We start from the raw sequence: 21,420 nt of genomic DNA, 5'->3' as shown, positions 1-21,420 counted from the left end.
GCTCCGCACAACTGTGACCCACATCCCAAACTGGACTAGCGCAGTCCTCTTCCTCCACACCGGGCGGCGATGATCTATTCTCGTCGGAAACAGAACTTGTTCCGTCTGCATTGCAGCATCCATGTCAATCTGCACAGTCATCGATGGCCGACCATGACAGGGAGACGGTCAGCTCAGGTTTGGTGAGTGGAGAATATGCAAGGTGGTGGAATGAAGATGGAAACTAACTCGACTGTGCCTGCCACAGCGATCGTTGTCGGATGTAAGAGCAATGCATCTTTTGGTCATCGGACTCGAATTCTAACTAGAGTAGTAAGAGGATCAAGTGCGATGGACGTCAGCCTAAGGTAATTATATCTCTCTCCTCGCCAGTCAAGCTGTCTATCTTGCTAATTAGCCAGTGTGGAAAATGCGAGAGAGCTGGGAGCGAGTGTTCTGTGTCCGTTCAGCTGAGAAGACGGACTACTCCTCGGGGGTATGACGACTTTTTGGCCCGCAACGTGCTGCATATACTGAGCAATGTACAGCTACATAGAACCCACGCATGAGGTCATTCAAGAACTTCATCGAGAGCTAGAGACAGCACGCAACCAGCTACAACTCGCCGCTATCCGTGAACGTGAGCTTGATGCCACCATTGCTTCCCAGGCCGAGGAAATCGAAAGGCTAAAGGAGCTCAGCGGAGCACCTCGAAGCAACAGTGGACTAGCTGGACAGGGAGAAGACCGTAACTCAAATTCAACTGCCGGACCCGTGGTGGGACATCTCGGACGACTGGTTCTAGGGGAGGACAATGCCGAATTCTTTGCGGGCTCTACCACCGGGGTTCATTTCATCCTGTCAGCACAGCAACAATACCAAGCTGCATTTACGTCGCGTGAATACTTCCCAGAATGCCTGTTTCGACTTCATGTGCTTCAGCCTACTCATATACGTGGTGCCTCAACCGGGGATATTTTCCCGGATGGAAGAGCTGGTGATGTATTTGGCTCTGTTGCAAATGGCTATAAGGCACAATGCGACTACATTCGCAATCTTGGGGCGCCTGCTATTCGTGGGATATTTGAGAGGTATCTACAGAATTGGGGATCTTTGTACCCTGTTTTGCTATCAAAGCAATTCTTCGAAACCCTGGAGGATGTGATGACCAATTCGTCACTCTTGTTAGTTGATCGACGGCGAACCGTGCCATTTTTACTCCAAGTTTATGCTTTGATGGCAATCGACTGTGGAAAGGGTGGCAATAGTTCATGTCTAAGCCCTGCTCACTCATTGGACTACAATAACATTATGAGCAGCTTGTATACTCGCATGCCCTGCCGTGGAGATCTTCCCAGTCTACAGGCTATCATTATCTATCTGCTTTATCTCCGAACAACTTCGCAACACTCGCTAGCGATTAGGGTCTGTGGGACAGCGGTCAGATTGGGCCAATCACTGGGACTACATCGCCACTCGAGACGCTTTAAACACCCGCCTGGTGAAGCCGAACTGCGGAAGCGCCTATGGTGGGCCGTGTTTGCTCTTGATATGTATGGATCTGCCCTTCAAGTCGCTGTTATCTTGTGAATTCTAACTATTGTGGCAGACATTCGAGCACCATATATGGACTTCCCAGGACTGTCCAGTTAGCAGACACTGACACTGATCTCCCAATCAACACGGATTACGACGACCTATACTGCGATCAACTTTCTTACCCCCTACCCGGCGAAACCACCACTGTTGAGCCCTTTCTTCATCACGTCCTTGTGACCCAAATTCTCTCTCGGTGCCTCGAGCAGATGTATACTACTACAAATCGTCGTGGCGGCGTTGCAAAAGTCCATCGACTTCAACGAGAGATAGAGGTGTGGAAGCAGAATGTCCAGTCGGCCTTACCTGGCCTAGCACTCATTCAGCAGGAAATCGACACCAAGCGCGATAACATTCATAATAGCAACAACAGCGCAATCCTGCCATCGCAGTATCTCGATTTTAGCTCACTATGGCTTTTCATGTTGGGTGAACTCACCGTCATATTAATACACCGCCCCGCTTTGACCTTTGGACCCCAGGAGCCGCAGTTTGTTGACAGCCTACAATCATGCGTGGAGTCGGCAACGAATCTAATATTGGCATTCGAGTATGCACAGTCGGAATACCCAATCACACGCTTGTGGCCGCTGGGATATCATATCATCTTCCAAAGTGGGCTGACGCTCTTGTACGATCGGTGGTTCGAGGACCTCCCCCGATCGTCTCGAGCTGCAAAAAATGTGCCTAACCTGGCGCCTCTCATCTGCACCACCGTTAACGTTCTATCAAAACATGCAACGTTCCTAGATGAAGCAATGGTGTCGGGGGCCACGAATGTTTCATCTGCAACAGAAACTATGCGAACACTCCGACAAACAGCTTCGTACCTCCACCGTCTGTTCACCCAAACCATCGACAAGGAGTCTCAATTCATCGGTCACAACCATATTCCAGGTATCACGGCGGAATCACCAAATGAGATTAGGTCGGCTCTTCCAGACCTTGACATACTCGAAAGCATGGAACGGCCAACCCTCCCCGAATACGCCGCGTCGATGTGGCCACCGCTGTCCATCGATGAGATAAACCAGATGGAAGTGTTTGAATTTACAGATTCCTTCCTGATACCATGAGATAGTTAAGTTGAAGTTCCGGGTTATAAAATCTCTTATAACGGAGAGTTGCTGAATCATGTTTGGCGCTGTTGCCAGAAGCTCCTAGAACAAAGGAGTAGGCTTGAGAAGATGGAGATACATAAAGAGCATGCAGAGCCCATATACGAGCGTGGATCTATCTTCGGGCAATCAACCGCTGCGGGACATCGGGATTGAGTGTTGTCGCCACGCTAAACCTTTCAACCCTTGGGTCAGCAACTACATATCAGTGCAGCTTCTGAAAAGCAAGGCCCAAGAAACCCTTCAAACAATGCCGTTGGCTATCCTAGATCTTCCTAATCAGCTGCTTTACCTTATTGTTGAGTTCGCATTAACGTACCGGGACTCGCCAGTTTCACCTAGCGACCGACGAAATCTCTCTGTACAACGCATCTACTGGCGCGAGGGGCCTTGGGACCCCTGTTCAGGCCCATACCGCGGCGCGCCCCACCACGTCAAGTACAATTAAAGTCAGGAAACACTTAACCATAACTGGAAATCTGCTCCTCGCACTCTGCGTCTTGTCAATCGAAAGCTGGCTGAAATTGAGCGACGGAGATTCTCCAAATCAAGCAATTATGCCCTGGACGTCATGCTCGTCAACGAAACAGAACTTTGGCCAACATGGACTTCTCTCACACCTCCATGTGAAAATGTCAACAAACTGGAAGCGACTTTTCGCATCATTGGTACCGGCCCAACATCAGATGTGCGCAAGTTCTTTCTTCCTTGCGTCATTGGTGGGCCCTCAATTGTCTGGTGTTTCTTTTATCTGTTCGAGAGATTTCTCCAATATGGCCCTCTTGCGGAAAATCCGGAATTTAACCCACCAGTCTCCGATAGACACCCGTTTACTATCAATGAGTTGACGCTCAACGTTGAGACTCCGAATGGTATGATATTCTCCCCGAGGATGAGTTATGAAAACTGGTTGGACATCCGCGATGATGATCACCCTTACACCCCATATATATGGGATCCTAAAATGGTCGAAAAACCTATGATGCGACCTGCATGGTTGGTCAGTTTGATAAGCGATTATATCGGGTATGCACTGGACATGGAAGACCGTTTCCTGAAGAAGTTTGGACATATCTTGCACAAATGCATTGGGACTGTCCGGATCTGTTTGGATAGGTCTCTGGTCAAAGTCCACGCTGTCGACCGTCGCCTGAAGGAGTATGTCGATAAAGAAAGACTCGAGGCTACTGGGACCCTATCTGGGATCATAGCCGCACCGGCGTTCGAAGCAGATGTATTGAACATTTATGAAAAAAAGGAAGAAAGCTGGGTTGCCGGTGATTTATTGAAAGTTTATCGATGCATGCCTACGCCGCTAGATGGATATTCTATACAGCGGAAATTATTTTTGATTTTGGTAGGGCCCTATGCTCAACCTGTAGCGTAAACCTACACAAAGAGCCGCAGAAAAGATAACGTGGCACCATGTGCATAAAATTGAACCCTTGCTAGACCACTCCTTCAATTTTTCGGAAGCCTAGCTACCACGCACCCTACTGACAAAGGATGGGTGCGGCCCAAGCAACCGTCACTGTACTTTTCCATTACTACTAGTCAATATACCTTCAAGGGTAGCTCATCCTCCCACTCCTTTGCAGACATCGCGGCCCGGCCAAGGCTTTAATTGTAGCGGGTAATTAACCCTATAAGAAGCTATCTAAACGAGAGACTGGCTATCTATTCAATAATAATGATCTGCCAGATCCCTTAAAAATACTAGTTAAAATCAGAAGTTATATTTATATTTAGAGTATTTAAAGTAAAGCTCTAAAGGATCACGGAACTTACCACGTTAAAAAGTTGCCTTGTACTTTTGGACAATGATTTATTGAAAAATCTTGAAGAGTTTAATCGTAAGTTCAGTCTGGTAACAGTGAGAGATTTAGAATGATAACTTTCCGTGAGATTCCGGCCTACCAAATGTGGAGTATCGGTTGTATATGATAATCAGTTATGGGTAGACATTGACATGATGATACCTCCCATAGGCCTGGGGCAAATTTACTCCTACTCCCATGAGTCCCGCTAAGTTTATTATTTTGCATTACTTTGCATAACTTTACATAGTTTTCCCGAATTGGATAGATAAAATGATGACTTCTCTAGATTTTTTAAATACTTGTACTGTTTACAGTCCCGTGGGAAGTCCCATACTCCTAAAGGGGGGGACGTAGGGCTGGAAGTCTCGTGGGAAATGTCAATATCTAATTATGGGAGGGCACGGCCCGTGGACTTAGCAACCTTGTTTAGAAATTAGAAGGATGATAGCTCAACAACATTAATGCTTATGTAAGTTCATGCTCTAGATTAATATTATGGTGATTCGTCTTTTTTAATGACTCTCAGAATGAAACTTTTTCAATCTGCTTTCAAGGTTCGCAAACGACCGCACTAATTTAGGAATCTGTGTAAAGCTTTTACGGTATTGCTTTTTTTGAGAACCTGTTATAACTGGGGAACGAATTTTCTTCTGTGACCGACTTCCCGGATCTTTCCAAGCTGTTTTACACGATATGGTATTATTACGCTTTGTCCGGCTCACGGCTCGATGTCTTGCTGTTGCGGTCATCGGCATTGGAGCAGTTTGTTTCGCGGTAAATAGTTCTCCTGGTCGTGACACGGCAGAAGAAGTAAAAGAATAATTCCGGGTTTTATCTAAGCACCCTGTTCCCGAAAACTGGACGGGAAGAACTTGGCAGATTCGGAACGATTATCCTGTTCTCCCTGAACAACCTTCAATTCAGGGAGAAGAACGAGAAACCGACCTACCGGTTGCTCTAGGCCCCGAGCTTCCTATACCAGGTCGAGGATTGCAGGAGGCTCTGTGGCTATGTGTCTTTAAGGTAGGGAAGAGGAAGTCCTCTTATTGAAGACTGACTGAAATACTTCCTCAGATACTCTTGATCAATGTTACAGATGGGGAATTCCCGAACCTGAAAGGCTCGCCGTCCATGAGTGCTGTGAGTAAATCCTGATAACATACTAAGAGGTCACATTTACAAAGCTTAATGGTCAGGTTATTGCTCGCGATCCTAAAAACCCGAAAACTTAAAGAGCTTCCCCGATAATAAGAGACCAAACCACCTCTGAAGTACGATTGCTGCAAGTGGATTTCGCAGTCTGAGATGATAGAGCTCCGATCGGCTGGGTCTTTGGCACTTTCATATATAATAGTGAGTAGAGTGAAAAGAATATAAGTTATTTAAAACCCTGTTGAGTTAAAGCGTTTGCCGCTCAAAAGAGACCAAGGCGTGGGATCGTATTATCCCTGTTGGTATCATATAGGGAAATAACCCAGAACTGGACCAAGCTGCCTTTGAGAGGGGAGGCAAAGCAGTAGAGTCGTGGATAAACCCAGAAGCGGAAGATTTGCGAATCCTCTTAAAAGGAATGCGACCCAGTTGGGGGTGGAATGGTCGGACGAATGGACCCGGTGCGAGTTTTGCTCTCTGCCCTCCATAGAGGTTTCGTGTCCTAACCAATTACAGCGGATAATTTCATATCGGCTTGTGCGTCCTGTCACTCTACCTCGCAACTTGGCGGAAATGACCAGGACATCATGACCCCGCCAGTGCGTAAGCTAGGCGATGGTACGCGCACCCCTAAAGACGACAAGGAAACCATGAAGTGGTAAGGCTCTGCAACATGCCCATCCCTATTCCGATCTATTTTTTTTTTGGCCTGACCATGCGCCCTTCACGGCACTAGGTTCGACAATATACCATTTGGTCAGCCTTTTACGCCCGGCACTCCACCCGGCGACTACTTTCTCCAGTTGATGATTGGATTCCATAACTAACACCACTGGAAGTTGTCCCAAGAGGGAAGACCTGGGGGATTGACGGATAGAGTAAAATATACTTTCCGTGGAGAAGCGCGAGGGTCTCAGAAATGGACCGGATATGCACTATGATCCTCCAGAGTCAGTTAACGAGACTCGGTAGCTAACCATCAAGAAAAAAACAGATTAATAACTCAGATTAGCTAATTGACCAGTCCGACTGCTCAGGTGTGCAAATATGGCTTGAAAAAATTCTACCTAATCCAGAACTTCACATGTAGTCGCGATAGCAAGACATTGTTAGGTTGCGAATGCTCTTCGCTTCCAATCCCTTGCCTTAGATCGGAGTACGTTTGTCGAAATGGTGGGTACCAATGCTCGAGTACAATGATGATCTCGTTACCACACCCGATAAAATTAGTTCGCTGCAGTCTTGCTAGACGCAAGAGGCGTGGGAAACAAATAGTAGGCTATCCAACCAACGAAGTACCGGCGGAGATCCGCCATTTAGATAGTCACAATTGTCCTGAGGGCCTTCATCGGGGCCATAATGATACGTCTGGATTCGTGTATGATCTGAGGACATCCCTTCAGCCACCCAAAGATGGAGTCCAAGTTTTTGAGCGGAGTTTTGGGGACATGAAACAACGTTGCTATTGGTGCCCGCAGATGATCTGGGTAATGAGAAGGCTAGAGTTTGGTGTTCTCATCGGTGGCCGCCAACCTTCGAATCATTGAGCATGCTGGCGCATAAATAAGACCTGCGCTTATTTATTTAAATGAGGGGTACATAAAACTGAAAATTTCAATGCATGTAAGATGTGTTTGGATGGGTATGTGGGCTTGCTTAGTTCTCATATCCAATTCGGCCGCTATGTTTCCACGTATGGAAACTCTGGCAATTTCTCCTGGGAGATAATAGATAGCCAACAATCGCTCACACCTGATTTCTCCATTCACGGCAAGTAATTAACCCCAATCAATGGGGAAGCATATTTGTGTTATAACCCCCTGGCGTATGCTTCGGGGCTAGGAAGTATTCCCTGCGACCCCTGCACTGGACAGCAGACTAAATTTTTAGAAACGTCGCCACAGCTTCATTATTACAACACCCAATCATAGCAACCCTGAGTCTACCTCTGAAATGATAGTAGCGTAAAATCTGTAAACTAATTGCCGTTAGTAGATGCGAAAGGAAGATTAGCAAGCACTAGGTTTCATAGTTAGTATATCCAGGCAACGAAATTCGTTGCCCACCCAGCCCCTATGAATGTTGGGGAACTGCCCATACATTGATCATTTTTGCATAAACAAACTAAAGCATGAATATCCAGAAGAAAAAGAAAATTACTTAGTATTCTATGGTCAGAGAGTGATTTCGCGTGTTACGAGCAAATTAAGTTCATGATCAACAAATTCATATTCCGGAATACAAAGAGTGAATGAGGTCAGAGTAGATACAAATGCAAACAATGAGCTCATACCCATTATTCGCTGTTTTCTTAGACATGCCACGTGTACTTCATCGTTGCCGCCCTTCACCGAGACGTCTGGTATGCTGTGAGCATTAAAAGGTCAGACGAGCCCTCTACTAAATCGCAATATAGTTTGGCAAAGAGCGTGTTTTATGACTTACTAAGAGACGATGATTGTATTTCAGGCAAATGATAGCCTGAGGTTTGTTTCCAGAAGCCTAAAAGATTGGCGCTTTCTCTGCAGCAGCCTTGGCCTCTTCCTCCTCCTCTTGAAGAGGGAAGTCGCAATCAGAGACGCCACCACAGCAGTTGCGAAAGCCAGACAAATGCTCAGAGATTGAGCTGGCAAGACAGTCATGACCGTTTCGAAAGACACCATTGAACTTGTTGCAGCAAGACTTCGTTTTACCATTGTTCCACTTTCCATTAACGGAGCATTGGCAAGCGATGGCAGAGGTCGAAAGAGCAACAATGGCTAAGGTGGTAAAAGAGAACTTCATTTTTGCTGAGAAAGTATGAAAAAAATATATGTTTAGAGTTGGAGGGTATGCTATAGAAATAGAAAACTTCTTCTGGGTTCGGGTCGAGTAACGATGAAAAGGGGATGAGGAATAAGATGAGATGAGAAAGGGGAGCAGAAGGGAGACTACTTATAAGTTTTGAGTGAGGCATATCCCCTTTTGAAGCGCTTGTGACGCAAAGCCGAGTACATCTTGTGTGGATGACGCAGAATCCAAGAGCATCAACAATAAATCGCCGTATATCGCATCACGTTGCATCCGGATCACTCCGTTCCAAACACCCCTGTCATTGCAGCGCAAGAGATGATGGCCAAAACACACCAAATCGTAAGATCACATGGAAACTACTATAATAGGGATGAGCTGATACTATGATCGTGTGTTCAAAAGTACTGTACAATGGAAAATATCGCACTTGGCACTACGTCCAGATAATTGACTAGGCCAGTACCTCTCCTATAAGTAGTCATAGTTATAATACTAGCTAGTATTGGTTTACAGAGTATCATGGTTTCTTAACTCCTACCATAAGAGGACTAATATCAGGAACTTATAGCATATAGAATCTGATTGAAATAGCACAGTCCCATTGCTAGTAGCCACCATTAAGGAACTACAATATACTGTGCTCTAAGTACAACGACTTTACCCCGAGCATGCGCTTACATAGTAGTTTGTAACCTGCTTCCGCGTCCATCAAGTCTCCCTAAAACCTAAATGAATATAACTAGTCTATCTCGGCGAACCAAGCCCGAGTCAAGTGTAGTGCACCATAGATTACACGCCACAAAGCGGAGATATGACTGACAAGGATACGCAAAGACCGCTTTTACAAAATGAATTTACCCTCCGGCTTATCATAAAATTGACTAGTAGCATAATTTTTAGGAGATCAGCACTTAGTTCTATCCAAACATTGTACCCAGAAATGTTCTGGTCGCTAGTATGAAGCAATCCAAGGGTATGAAGCTATGCCAACAATATAATACAGTACTACGGAGTACCAAGTACGATCCATTATTGTTTGCAGTAAACTAAGTTCGTAAGTAGGTAGGTACTTAGTTGTTCTCCTACTTTGCCTTATTTGATAGGCTGAACGGACCGGAGAAGGCTAACAGGAAGGGTGGCCTGGTCACACCTAGGCGTCACCCACCCTGCTAGAACCCCAAGGAGGGCAAACATGCTCAAAGGCCCTGCGCAAGAAGGCGGTGTGGGGCAAGGAAAAGGAACAGAATGTATACAAAACGAGGGAATAGCCCTAGGAACTGATAGGGGTCTGAGGCTAGGCCTCAGGCCAACGACACACGGTCTGTCATAGCCCTAGGGGCTCGGTATGGACAATAAACTTGATTAAATAATAATAATAATAATACCTTATTTGATTGGCCGACAGCTGCGCCGCAGGAACTCAGGTTCCATCCTGCCGGGCCGTGCGGGCACTTCCGGGAGCCAGAAGACCGAGATGCGGACGTACAAACCACCTGCCTAGATAGGTACCTATGGTACGATTATATTACATGGAGCATACCCTCCCACGTTCTCGGGTCTACCTAGGTACTCCGTAAGATAAGTACTGGTAGCAGTCAAAGTTACATCATATCTGCGAATGACTCGAATCCACTTTAACAATCCTAGAGCATTATCCGGGTATCATTGGTTAACAAATGTTTGTTCCCAATCATTCACAATACGGATGTGCTACCTCATGGTGAGTTTTAGAGAAGATTCATAAATCACAGCAAAATGAGATAGGTATTAAAAACCATGGAATACGGGGACGGGCCGCTCCTTAAGGGTCTAGAAGGATCTAAGGTTAGAGAGCATCTACTGAGTTGTCCATGGTACGTAACTTGTTGTCTATATGTGGGTCACTGAGGTGTTAGGTTGACGACCTAAGCAAAAGCTGACCGATTTCCCACTGGAGTCACGCATGCGCATGGGCCAATACCCAAGTTACCGGGTAGTGAGATGATGGCTAGTAAAGTTAGTTGCTTTAGCTTTTCATAGGTTGTGTCAGCATGACAACTAACTAGTTATTAGTTAGTTAAGTGGCTGTAGAGTTCATGCACCTACATAATCATTAATAAAAACATATAACCCGTTATCATTCCATGAACCTGATTTTATTACAGCAAATTTATAAAACATGATTCCAGAACTGGCGGATAGCCGTCTTTTCCTACACATTATATGGATTCCTTCCTGGGTTTAATTGAATGGGATACCGTGACGAACAATATTCCATGCTAGAGGAAAGGCTGTGATTGGGTACGCCTAGGATTCTGTAACAGCCAATTGGATCCTCTGATGGGGTTTGGGCGTCAGGGGCTCAGGCTTACCCCGCATTCTAGGATCCTGGTAGTTGCTAGGTAATTAGTCAAGTTTCTGGTCCCCTTTATGCGCATTGGGCTTCTGTATGAGGTAGACTAAGACATGCATCCTTAGTCTACAGGGTGGCGGAATTTAACACGAAGTGATATGTCTACTAGGTGCCCCTATTAAAGCACCATCATCACTTGTGGGGCAGCACATGGAGCGTTACATCCGGAAACATCGGACATGAATGGGTTGACATAAGTACATTTTTCATTTCTCTTCTGCTCAACGAACTCGATTAATGCGCTAGACGTGTATTGTGTGAGTTTCTTATTTATACTCCATAACGTAAAGCTTCCCATAGTTAGCTATTTTCATTCTATCTGAATTATCAGCAATTACTACTGCAAAAGCGCTTGCTCTTTATAGATCCCTTTATTACAGCTACCCACACCTTTATCGAGATCATAACCACACAGGAGCAATTGGGGTTAGAATCTTAGAGCTTCTAGGATTATGGATAAAATCAATTCGTTTGTCCACATGGACAAACGAGTTGGGGTAGTCTTCCTTACTTTGCTCACGCAAATATTAGCACAGCACTTGTTCACACAAACCGCTGAAGTTGGCTCCGAGATGGTGGCATGGGCAATACTACCTATCTTATTTAGAGGCTTCAGACACCAGTATTTGACGTACCCGGTTAAGCGGTATCCTGACTTAGTCGATTTTGGGTCTCTGTCTTCGATGCACTTGTGGGTAATCGCTGTCGGCTTATGCATATCTTTTTGGTTCAAATCGGAAATTGGAGTTCTCAAAAGCTTTGTACGTTAAGCAAGCCCCTTCACAAACGTATTGCTGATGGATAGAAGCCCATGCTATTCCCTTTACTACTTATATCAGCCAAGGTATTCAGTTTCCGCACACACAGCTCGACAGGGTCACACCGTTGCTCCTTCCTAACAGAAAATTTCTATGGGTCTACCGTCGTTTCCTTGTTGGGATCGTTTACTCTCGGATCCACGAATCTTTTCCAATGGTTTCTTTCAATAATTCCCATGAGCTGTGTCCTGGGCATTCTTATCATCGTATCATCTCGGCTTGGAAGATCGTCGCTCCACGATACCAATGCCGAACACTCAATATTTCACCTCGCAGCTAGGATCCTAGTCCTGTTAGCAATAACGGTAGTAGTCGAGATGGCTATATTTGGGGTTTCCTGGGGGCATCCCCTTACCGCTCTTGCTTTAGGCTCGTGTAAGGGACTTGCCTACTATTTCACAATTCAGACTGTAGGTCTCCGAAGCTCACCATATTCGGTATATGCTCATAGCTTTTAAGGCTTGCTATTCTTCCTGGAGTACAGCTATTTTGATAGAAACATTCGGTCTCCTGTCCTCCAACAGCCCGTTCAAAGCGTCCTCGGACCTCAAAGCATTTTTGAACGTTCCCGCCTCAGCACTTGTGCTTGCTCAAATTACCCAAGTACTTCCAAGTAATGTCAAGGGGAAATCATTCCTGTGGATATTTGGCCTCGCAACGATAGTTCCATATTTTGCGAACGTATGGACTATATATGCCGCTGAAAATGGGATCGTCCAGAATCATCCCATTGCGCATCTGATGGAGAACGCCAGGCTCGAGTTCCACCAGACTCTTGATAAGCAGTCCAGAACATATACAGCTGCATGCGAGGAGTATCGGCATCGTTATAAAGTTGAGCCGCCACCGGGATTCGAGAAATGGTATCAATTTGCAGCTGCTCATCAATCGCCGATACTTGATAATTTCGATGTGATATATAACAGTGTACGACCCTTGTTGAATTTGAGCGGCAGAGAGATCAACGAAAACATTAATAAGGCACGCAACTTGCCTGGTAACGAGCTCTGGTCCTGTACGTTCCTTGGCAGCCTTCTCAAAACAAAATGCTCGCATGATAATCGCGTGTTTGATCGGAATATCCAGCAGTCATTTGACAGTTTACTCGAAAATATACCTGCAACTCTCCCTGACGTTACGTTTCTCGTCAATCACCTTGATGAACCGAGGATAATTCTACCGCCACCGATCAATCCCCCCTACGATTTGAACATAAAGAGTCAGGCTGGACAAGCAACATGGCATACTGTATCGAATGTTTGCGCCCACAAAGTCGAGAAGGCTCAAACCCAAGAGCAGAACTCAGCCAAGCATTCCGAACTTCCATTTGTCGTTGATCCTGCGCTGGACCAAGATTTATGCCTGCATCCTGAATACAACACAATGCATGGGGTGTTTCTCAGTCCAACGTCCTTCCGTCCAATAGAGGGGCTCGTCCCAGTGCTTTCGACCGGTTCTCTATCGACCATGGGCGATATCCTATATCCGAGCCCCGCATACATGGAAGCAGAATTCGAGTATAGTGCTAGCAAGGACATCGAGTGGGAAAAGAAACAGAACAAGCTTTATTGGGCTGGTTCTACTACGGGTGGGTTCGCCTTGAATGACCATTGGCGACAGTTCCAACGACAGAGGTTTGTCAGTCTGGTGCAAAACCAAGAGCGACGAAGTTTTTCCTATCTATATCAGAGCAGAGCCGGCTCGGTCAATCTTACGAAATCAACATTTCTCAATAGTAGGTTGTTTGACGTCGCGTTTACTCGAATATTCCAATGTGAAACCAAGTACTGCCGCGACCAACGGCGCTACTTCCATACCCACTCCTGGGCAGACAAAGACAAAGGCTTTCAATCGCGGCTGGTGTTCGACTTGGACGGGAACGGCATCAGTGGGCGATTTTACAGCTTGTTAGCCTCGAAATCAGCTCCCCTCAAACAAACGCTATTTCGAGAGTGGCACGATGATCGTCTAAAGCCGTGGGTGCATTATATACCGGTCAGCCAGAGCATGGACGAACTGCTTGAGATAGTGAGGTATTTTTCGTCTCGGACGGGACAAGAGAAGGCTAGAGAGATTGCTGAAAATGGTCATGATTGGTTCTCCAAGTCGTTCCGGCCAGTGGATTTGACTATATATCTTTATCGGTTGCTATTAGAGTTGGCGAGATTGCAGGATGTCGATCGACCTGCTCTGCAGGCAGTGGGAGAAACACTATGAAGGGCTATCGAGAGTCCCGTGACTGTCAGTCTGTAACCATGGTAGATTAACTGTTTACAAGCCACACTTCCGCCTTCCGCCCAACCGACGAGAAGCTCTTCATCGTCGCGACATATCTCAATTAGAATCACAATTTTGTTCGGACAGACACCACAGGGTACTAGATGAATTGCACAATCAAGCGATTTCTTAGAGGGAGGGGGCATCTGGTTGAAGCCGAGGTTGTCGTTGACGGCCAGGAGGCCAGGTCAGGACTTCATCTAAAACTGATGTAGAAAGACAGTATCTGATTTGATTGAATCCAGTGCATGACGAGACATTTTCCCCATCCAGTGTCTACTGAGCGACACGGAAGATAATGCGCATTTTGTCGTCAGCCAAGAGTTGTCGAGCCTCTTCGCAGACCGATTACGCAAACCCCGACAACTGGATTGTCATCGTTGGTGCAACGTTGAGGCATCTCGACAATAAAAATAGATTTCCTGGTTCCTGGTGCCTGGTCCCTTTCCACCTGGAAGCCTGACTGATTCCCTATTCCGGATGTCGACGCAGGACGGTCTTGGGGGTCTTGGGAGTCTTGGAAGACACGGCACAGACCACAGGCAGGGATGCCGGGGATGGAGGTGGCTCATCCTTCAATCTTTAGCCAATCGGTTGGACGATGCCTGCGATAAGATGCACGAGAGATGCTCTATTATTAAATCCCACGCTGTGTGGCAGGTGATCCTGGCAATCAACGATGATTCAACCATTCGGCCCAGTCTGAAGCTAGAGAAGCAGATATTAAGCCAGCACTTGCGCTGGTTTCCGACTATCGCCATTGCTGGGAAGAGCGAGTGATTGGCCTTCCGGAGAGTTGACCGAATAAGGGGGAGTAGGGTAGCAAGTTGGGCCGACCTTTGCAGTGCTATTCGACGTCGGAGTTGTAGGAATATCATTCCCTAGAACTTGTTGATTGTTCATCATTTTACCAGGGTAACTTGAGGAACACGACGTTCTCCGCTCATGGTTCGGCGAGACCTGGTTGACCAGAGGCTGGGTTATCTGCGGAAAACCTGTAGGATAAGGCTTTAATACCGGAGAACTCTGCGAGGCTAAGATGAAAAGAAATAAGATATGAACAGCTGTTACCTGATAGCAATAACGACGTAGGCCCGTGTGTTTGAGTTCTCGGCTGCACTAAAGCACATTTTACAATGCCAGTGCCATAAAGAAATCAACCAATATTCTCTCTTCCGAGCTTCCGGATCTGATTCAGATTATCTCCGAGAGCTTGAGCCAGCTGGAAAGACATTGTAAGACCAATTACTTGCATTCTCTCAGTCAACTCACCTCGCAACGCCCCCTATCATCCAGAAAGCCGTGTCCAGGCCCCTACGACGTACACGAAGAGTGGTAGGAGAAACTAAGATGAAGGAAATCGGTAACGGGCTCACTCACCTCGAACTCCAATGAGATCATGTACGTGCCTTCGCGCCAATGGAAAGTCGACGATATATCCATTTGCAAGGTTTTCAGATCATGCCACGCAATATAACTTCCTGCTTCAATCATTCCCAAATGTCGTCAATAATTATAAGGTCAAGTGATCTCAGTAAGTCCCAGTTCTTCCCAAACTGGTCAGCCAACTGAGGTATTGTGAGCGATATATCAATAGTCGACAACGGGTTATATACGTTGGCCGCAGAATCCTTTCACCTCAGGCCGCTCAGGGCGTGCTCAGGTCTACTCAGTGAGTAAAAAGCGGCGAGGGGTGAGCACTAAAACGGAAAGGGAAGGCTGTCGACCTGGCTAGAAAATCAAGTACATATACAGACGAGAACTTCAGCTTCAGGGGCTCCAAAACGCGCTCCACCGACATGTTCTAATTGCAATATTCAAGGCCATCCTAGAACTAGATGTACTACACGCGCAGTTTGAATAGCTTCAATAAAAACGCGTGGTTTTGTTGATAATTAATGGCTTCAATTCTTGAATGTGTGGTCGATCTCGGTTGGGGTGGCCACTCGCCCGGGAATTACGTTAACTAACTTGCATGCAGGGTGATGACTAACGCATATGGATCACGCGACGCGACCATAACGTCATAGAAATCTGGCTTTGGAATCAAGAGTATTCATGTTCATTGATGCAGATCCCATCGCATGCTTCGAAAAATCTTCGGAAAATACAGGGCTAATCTCTCAGAATGCAGTCAGAAGGCAGTGGATCACACCCTGAAGTAGGACCCTCCCATACCCTACCTGGAAGCAAAGGCGCTAACACTATTTCCTCAGCCGTCTGAAAGTGAGAAAAGTCACTTCAGCAAGTACGGAAAGCTGACACGGGGAGGCTTACTCGGTCAAAAATCCAAGGTACTTAGAATATCGTCTATTCCGACACGTGCTAACTATTAATCGGAAGGAACGGACGTACTTTGACTCCGGCGATTTCGCTCTTTCCGCCGCTGATCGCGTGACCGACAACGGCGCTATTCAAACAGGAAAAGCGCATCCCCATCGGGACAGCATTTCGCATCCTTATGCACCTATCCCGGCCGCTAGTAATGTTGACAAGGATGCCATCGAAGATTTGTATAGGAAGAGTGCGAGTCCCGAGAAGAGTCCTCCTTCGGCAAACCAACATTGAAGATGAAGAGCCCCCAAATGAGGGACTGATAATCCTACCTCTCACGAAGATTGAAACCAAATTATTGCATTGAAATTGAAAAAAAGTTCCAACCTGTGAGTCAGCAGGACCGCATGAGCAACACAACAGTCCATATGTACCATACGCCCTCAACTGTGAGGTGAAAGCTATTCATGGAATCGTTCCGGATTTACAATACAAGTCCTTGAAACTGTGGGGCTTATGTACTTAATCAAAAAGTGTAGGTGACACCAATTTGATATCTCACACACACACACACACACACACACACACACACACCTGTATCCGACCCAACCATCCTGTATTCAATAGACGATTTAATACTTGTACTGAAGTGAGCTAGGAGAAGCCTGTGCTGTATGTGATCGATCGATGGCTTTTCTTCATTTATCTCAACTATCTCTAGCAAAATGGCTGTGAATCAACACAAACTAGGTGCCTAGTATCCGAGATTGCTCTCTCCACCTCCTCGTTACTTTTTTTTCTATTTTTCTGTTTTTCTGTTCGCTCTGGTGGTGTAGGAAGATCTATCTTCCGCTCTCGCCTGATCGATTTATAGAGCTCTTCCTTATCACGAAGCTCTATATGACGTATCCCTTGCTCAACAGATAGGGGACCACTAGTAGGAATCTGGCGTTTACTCTTCTTCTAAGTAGTAGGTGTTTTAATCTGCTTAAAGCGCTGAATATCGTCCTGGTAGATCGGTAAGGCCTCGCCTGCTCGAAAGAGCGACTGCTCAAGTAGATCGTATCGGTGCTTAATCGGTTGAAACTGGCTAGCCCGTGTACCCATCTGATCCAATAGCCATCCTGCAAGACGATGTTGCTATTCTAGATGATGGCACATCGGCGAATCTTCCGCGCCCAGTGAGCCACTTGGCCTCTACTTGCCAGTCGTTGCATAGCCAAAGCAAGCAAATGAAACGCTCCCTCCTTATCTCAGGTCCGTATGATGCAGCATGCGAGGCCGGAGATAAGATAATTATTGTTGGCGGTGCCTCGCATATTTGACCTTCCGAATGGAGTTTAGTGCACCACATGACCCACACAGCGATCGTAGATAGTTAGCTAGTCTGCAGCCTCGTTGCATAGAATTGATCAAGCATTCCACCAATTTCATCGTCAGCCATGCTGTCAATTATAGTATCCTATTTCATCTGCTAATCGAAGCTGTGGTCTGTTGCTCCTGATCAGGAGCAGGGCGCAATGCTCATCCACACCCGCTAGCCAAGTCTGATATTCTAACTCGGACAAGAGGTCCGTCCGGCTAGGGAGGAATCGACTTGAGGATAATAAGATGTTCACTGCAAGATCCAACCCGTATGTGCCTTTGTGTGGATATGGGCCATTCTCATGTCGGATCAACAAATAAATTACAGCACCGGATACTGTTATTGTTGATATCTTGGTCAAAAATGGATCACAAGATCTTCGCGCACTTGGAATGATCCATTCCAAAAAAATACAGTAACCGACAGTTAAGGCCTAGAGAGACAAAACTAATCTTTGAACCACACCATACTTGATCGGTTTACTTCGTTCCATCTGTACTTCAATACACGATGCATTCTTCCTGATTGATGGTAGATAACCAACTAATTATCTGGGTCTCTTATCACGACTTGCTGGTCTGTCTTAGCAGGGCTCCAATATCCACTCTCGCGAGGCCCGACAGGGCATCTTGATGGGCCACATTCAGAACTAGAAACAGCAAATCAGCGGTTCAGCTGGTCTTTTTCAACAAAGCTCCAATACCCCTTTTTGTGAATCACGACTTGGCAAGAAGACAAGCCTGATGGAGAAATATCAGACCCATCGACTGCACGATGGCGATGGCGATGGCGCTCAGCATGGATCCAATCTTTCTCGTCGTCAATCACGACGGGGTTTAACGGCGAGCCCAATGGAGCCTGATCATCTCGAATGACAATTGGATCGGTTCTCGTGTCTGGTCCAGGGAAAAGATTAACGTAATCAACGATGCTCATAGAAAGCCGTTTACCAAAGCAATTATGTGTCACGTCCCCGAAGCATGTCATTTTGATAGAGTGCAGTGAGGGGGAGAAATCGGGTCTCAGCGAGGTGGCAGTGCGTATGTCAATACTGGGTGTAGGGAAGAACCAGAATTTCTTGATCGGTGAATTTTGACTGCTCCTTGTGAAGATAAGGGCGGACAAAACGCATGTCTTTATACCTTTCCTCTGATCAAGGACGCCTTGCTCAGCCTGCGCGGCAAGCTGCACTGAAGGAGCGAGGTCGTAGCTAAGGATGGCTCAAGATAGATCAGGCTCACATCCAGTGGAGGCTTTTCTGCCAATCAATGCCATACCAGACACGGAAAGCCCCGATCTGCGCCACTGATGACTCGAGAGCTTTCACTCTCACCCAATAGCCTCGTCACCAAGCCACTATTTCTGGAAGAGCACACGCCTGCATATCGTCAGCTCCCTGTGTGCACGGGTGTGAAAGATGAGAGAGCTTCCTCGGTATGCGGCTTCGGACTGGATGTGAGAGACCGCCTCACTAGAGTGGTCGCCCATCCTTCCTTCGCCCAACATCGACTCGAGTGCTAAGGCGTGTGCCTCCACCGTGCTAGTCTTCTCATGTCGGTTAAAACACTCCAGTGCTATAGTAGCCCCGGGCTCTCCATATTCCAAAATCGAGGCAATATTACAGGACACAATGTATACTGCCTTAGATTCAGTGATCCCGTGAACTGTTTTTAATTATATGCATCGCGATCATGAATTCTCGGAGTGCCATCGATTTCCCTACCCTGACTGTAATCGTCTAAGACTTGTGAGATCTCGGTTATATCTAACACCATATTTCAGAAAGGGTGGCCAGCTTCATATAACAATGAATCCTCGGGACAGGCCTGCAAGAAATTGGAATTATTCCGCAAGATCTCTTTTTCCGCGACATCGTCCCTTGTGACCCTCTTGTACACTTGGACATACCCGAGAAGTCGATTCACATGCTTTATGCAGGCATGGTGGTTTATATCTGCAGAAGGAAATGTTTGGTCGACGTCCTTGGTAAGAAAAATCACCAAAAGAAAGAACCCGTAGACCTAGCAGACCATCCGGTCCGAATGCCCAGTTTGCGAATCGATGGACATCATCAAGAACAATAGCAAACTGTCCTACCGAATCATCATAGAATCCTTCGCGATAGTCTTTGAATCCTATCCAACCGAGAGGCCTTATTTGTAATAGTCGTAGGGGTCGGCATTTTTGCAGCGGAGCAAACACGGTGCACTTAGCATTTTAGCATAAACCCCTTAAAAACCATGTGGGTACTCACTAGGTCATTGGGAGGAAGGTTGACCCCCAGACAAGTAAGCTCTGCTATTTCCGTGACTAGTCGAGTAAAGGAAAGGCATTGAAATTCATATAATGACGGTACTGCACTTGCATTTACCTTTGGGTAATGGCATACAAGCCTTCGTAGCGAGAATTTGTGGTTGAGGATTGCATTCATTAATTCGCTTCCAAAATTCCTCAATAAATGAGATGAACAAATCTTCAAGCCCTTCAAAGCATAGAAGGAAGTCCATGACCGAGTCAAAGACTCTTGATGGCCGAGGCAAACCGTTATCGCTAAATTCAAAGGCCTTAAGTTGCATCGATGGTAGCGCAGGATCATCAGAGCTGAGAACCCTGAGAAGATGGGCTGATTCTGGGCAGTTTTTGAGAGCCAGTGAATTGAGACCCCTCAAGGAAAAAATAGAAGGCACGCCGTCGCAGCCATTCTTTAAGCAGATGGCGCTTAGTTCCAGTTTTTTTAATGACGGGAACTTCTGTTGAGTGCTATCTGGTGGTGATACTAACACTTCGTTCAACAGTGAATTTCGTTTTCCGAGAGTGTGGCGAATTCCTCCACAACCAATCTCATCAATCTCGATTTCCTTCAACGTTGAAGCATTGTCATTTAGTAGCTTTCCTAGGGCCTTAAACGTGCCCTCATAATCACCACCCAGCGAATTCGCTGAAGATTCTTAAAGCCGTGTAAATCGCGTATATTGAGATGGCCTCGACCTAGGCAAGTACTGTCGATACTGACTTCGAGGCATTTAATCTGAGGCTGCCACATGCTCAAATACTCAATGATAGTCTTTGGGATGCATATGCCTAGATTCCAGCTGTTGTTTGTATAAGCATACACTGTAAACATAGCAACATTAATAGGAGTCGTACCTGAACCTTTCCAATTTAGCTTCCGGAAGCAGACCCAGGAGAGGTTGGATTCTTGATTCTAACGCCTTCATAAATTGACCATGTGGTGTCAAATCCTGCATCATTAACCCATTATTTTCTCTCGCGAGAGATCCAGGGTGGAGACTCTCATTGAAGAGGACATCACTGAATTGATCGCCCTATTCTGTAATCTGTGATATTGCATCGATTTGAATTTGAGATTCGTCGTCGGGATGATCGCCTCCACCAGTTCTCACTTCAACTGACTCTCGCGGGGGGTGGTCTGTGGCGCTCTCATTACTAGAGGAACTCCAATTATCCGTGTCAGTTTCATCATCAGATGAAGAATCATGATCGTGGCAGCGATGGCGAAGTAGCTTATGGAAATCCGCTATCAGTATTATCTCCTTTGTGTGCTTGAGACGCTGGTGGTTCGGCCCCAAAAGAGAACCAATAGTAAGGTCGCTTATATTCGCTTCGTCTCTTGCAAGTAGAGTAAGAGATCGGTAAAGCTGCGGCATTGCCGCACGATGCAAGGCTTTTGATACTAAGCAGAGATTTTTCAGATCTTCTCTTCGATTGCACTGAATAGAGTATGTCAATGTGGCAACGTGAAAATGGGTACCTTTCGAGGTACGAACCAATTCCAGGATCATGAACAGGATTTCCGTCGGCAATGTGAGCAACA

At 46.3% G+C, this 21,420-nt stretch overlaps 3 protein-coding genes across 3 annotated transcripts; all 3 read left to right on the top strand.

Moving 5' to 3' along the window:
- Positions 1-519: 519 nt before the first annotated feature.
- On the top strand, positions 520-6,492 carry KD926_001165 (fungal specific transcription factor domain-containing protein; the record flags this gene model as incomplete). Its single annotated transcript, XM_053104848.1, has 8 exons — positions 520-1,532; positions 1,589-2,615; positions 3,148-4,050; positions 5,438-5,536; positions 5,588-5,653; positions 5,979-6,126; positions 6,182-6,323; positions 6,402-6,492. 8 exons carry the CDS (start codon positions 520-522, stop codon positions 6,490-6,492), a joined length of 3,489 nt encoding a protein of 1,162 aa, XP_052951902.1.
- A 5,617-nt stretch (positions 6,493-12,109) lies between these two features.
- KD926_001164 (glycosyltransferase family 90 protein) lies at positions 12,110-13,885 on the top strand (the record flags this gene model as incomplete). Its single annotated transcript, XM_053104847.1, has 1 exon — positions 12,110-13,885. One exon carries the CDS (start codon positions 12,110-12,112, stop codon positions 13,883-13,885), a length of 1,776 nt encoding a protein of 591 aa, XP_052951901.1.
- A 2,188-nt stretch (positions 13,886-16,073) lies between these two features.
- On the top strand, positions 16,074-16,513 carry KD926_001163 (uncharacterized protein; the record flags this gene model as incomplete). The annotated part of the gene is made up of 3 exons (XM_053104846.1): positions 16,074-16,106; positions 16,162-16,239; positions 16,289-16,513. The coding sequence occupies 3 exons, from the start codon at positions 16,074-16,076 to the stop codon at positions 16,511-16,513; spliced, it is 336 nt and encodes a 111-aa protein (XP_052951900.1).
- Positions 16,514-21,420: the final 4,907 nt, after the last annotated feature.

This window comes from Aspergillus affinis, assembly GCF_023601865.1.
Source record: "Aspergillus affinis strain CMG 70 chromosome Unknown NODE_122_length_107909_cov_88_106777, whole genome shotgun sequence".
Taxonomy (NCBI): Eukaryota; Fungi; Ascomycota; class Eurotiomycetes; order Eurotiales; family Aspergillaceae; genus Aspergillus; species Aspergillus affinis.
This window is presented reverse-complemented; position numbering and strand designations above follow the sequence as displayed.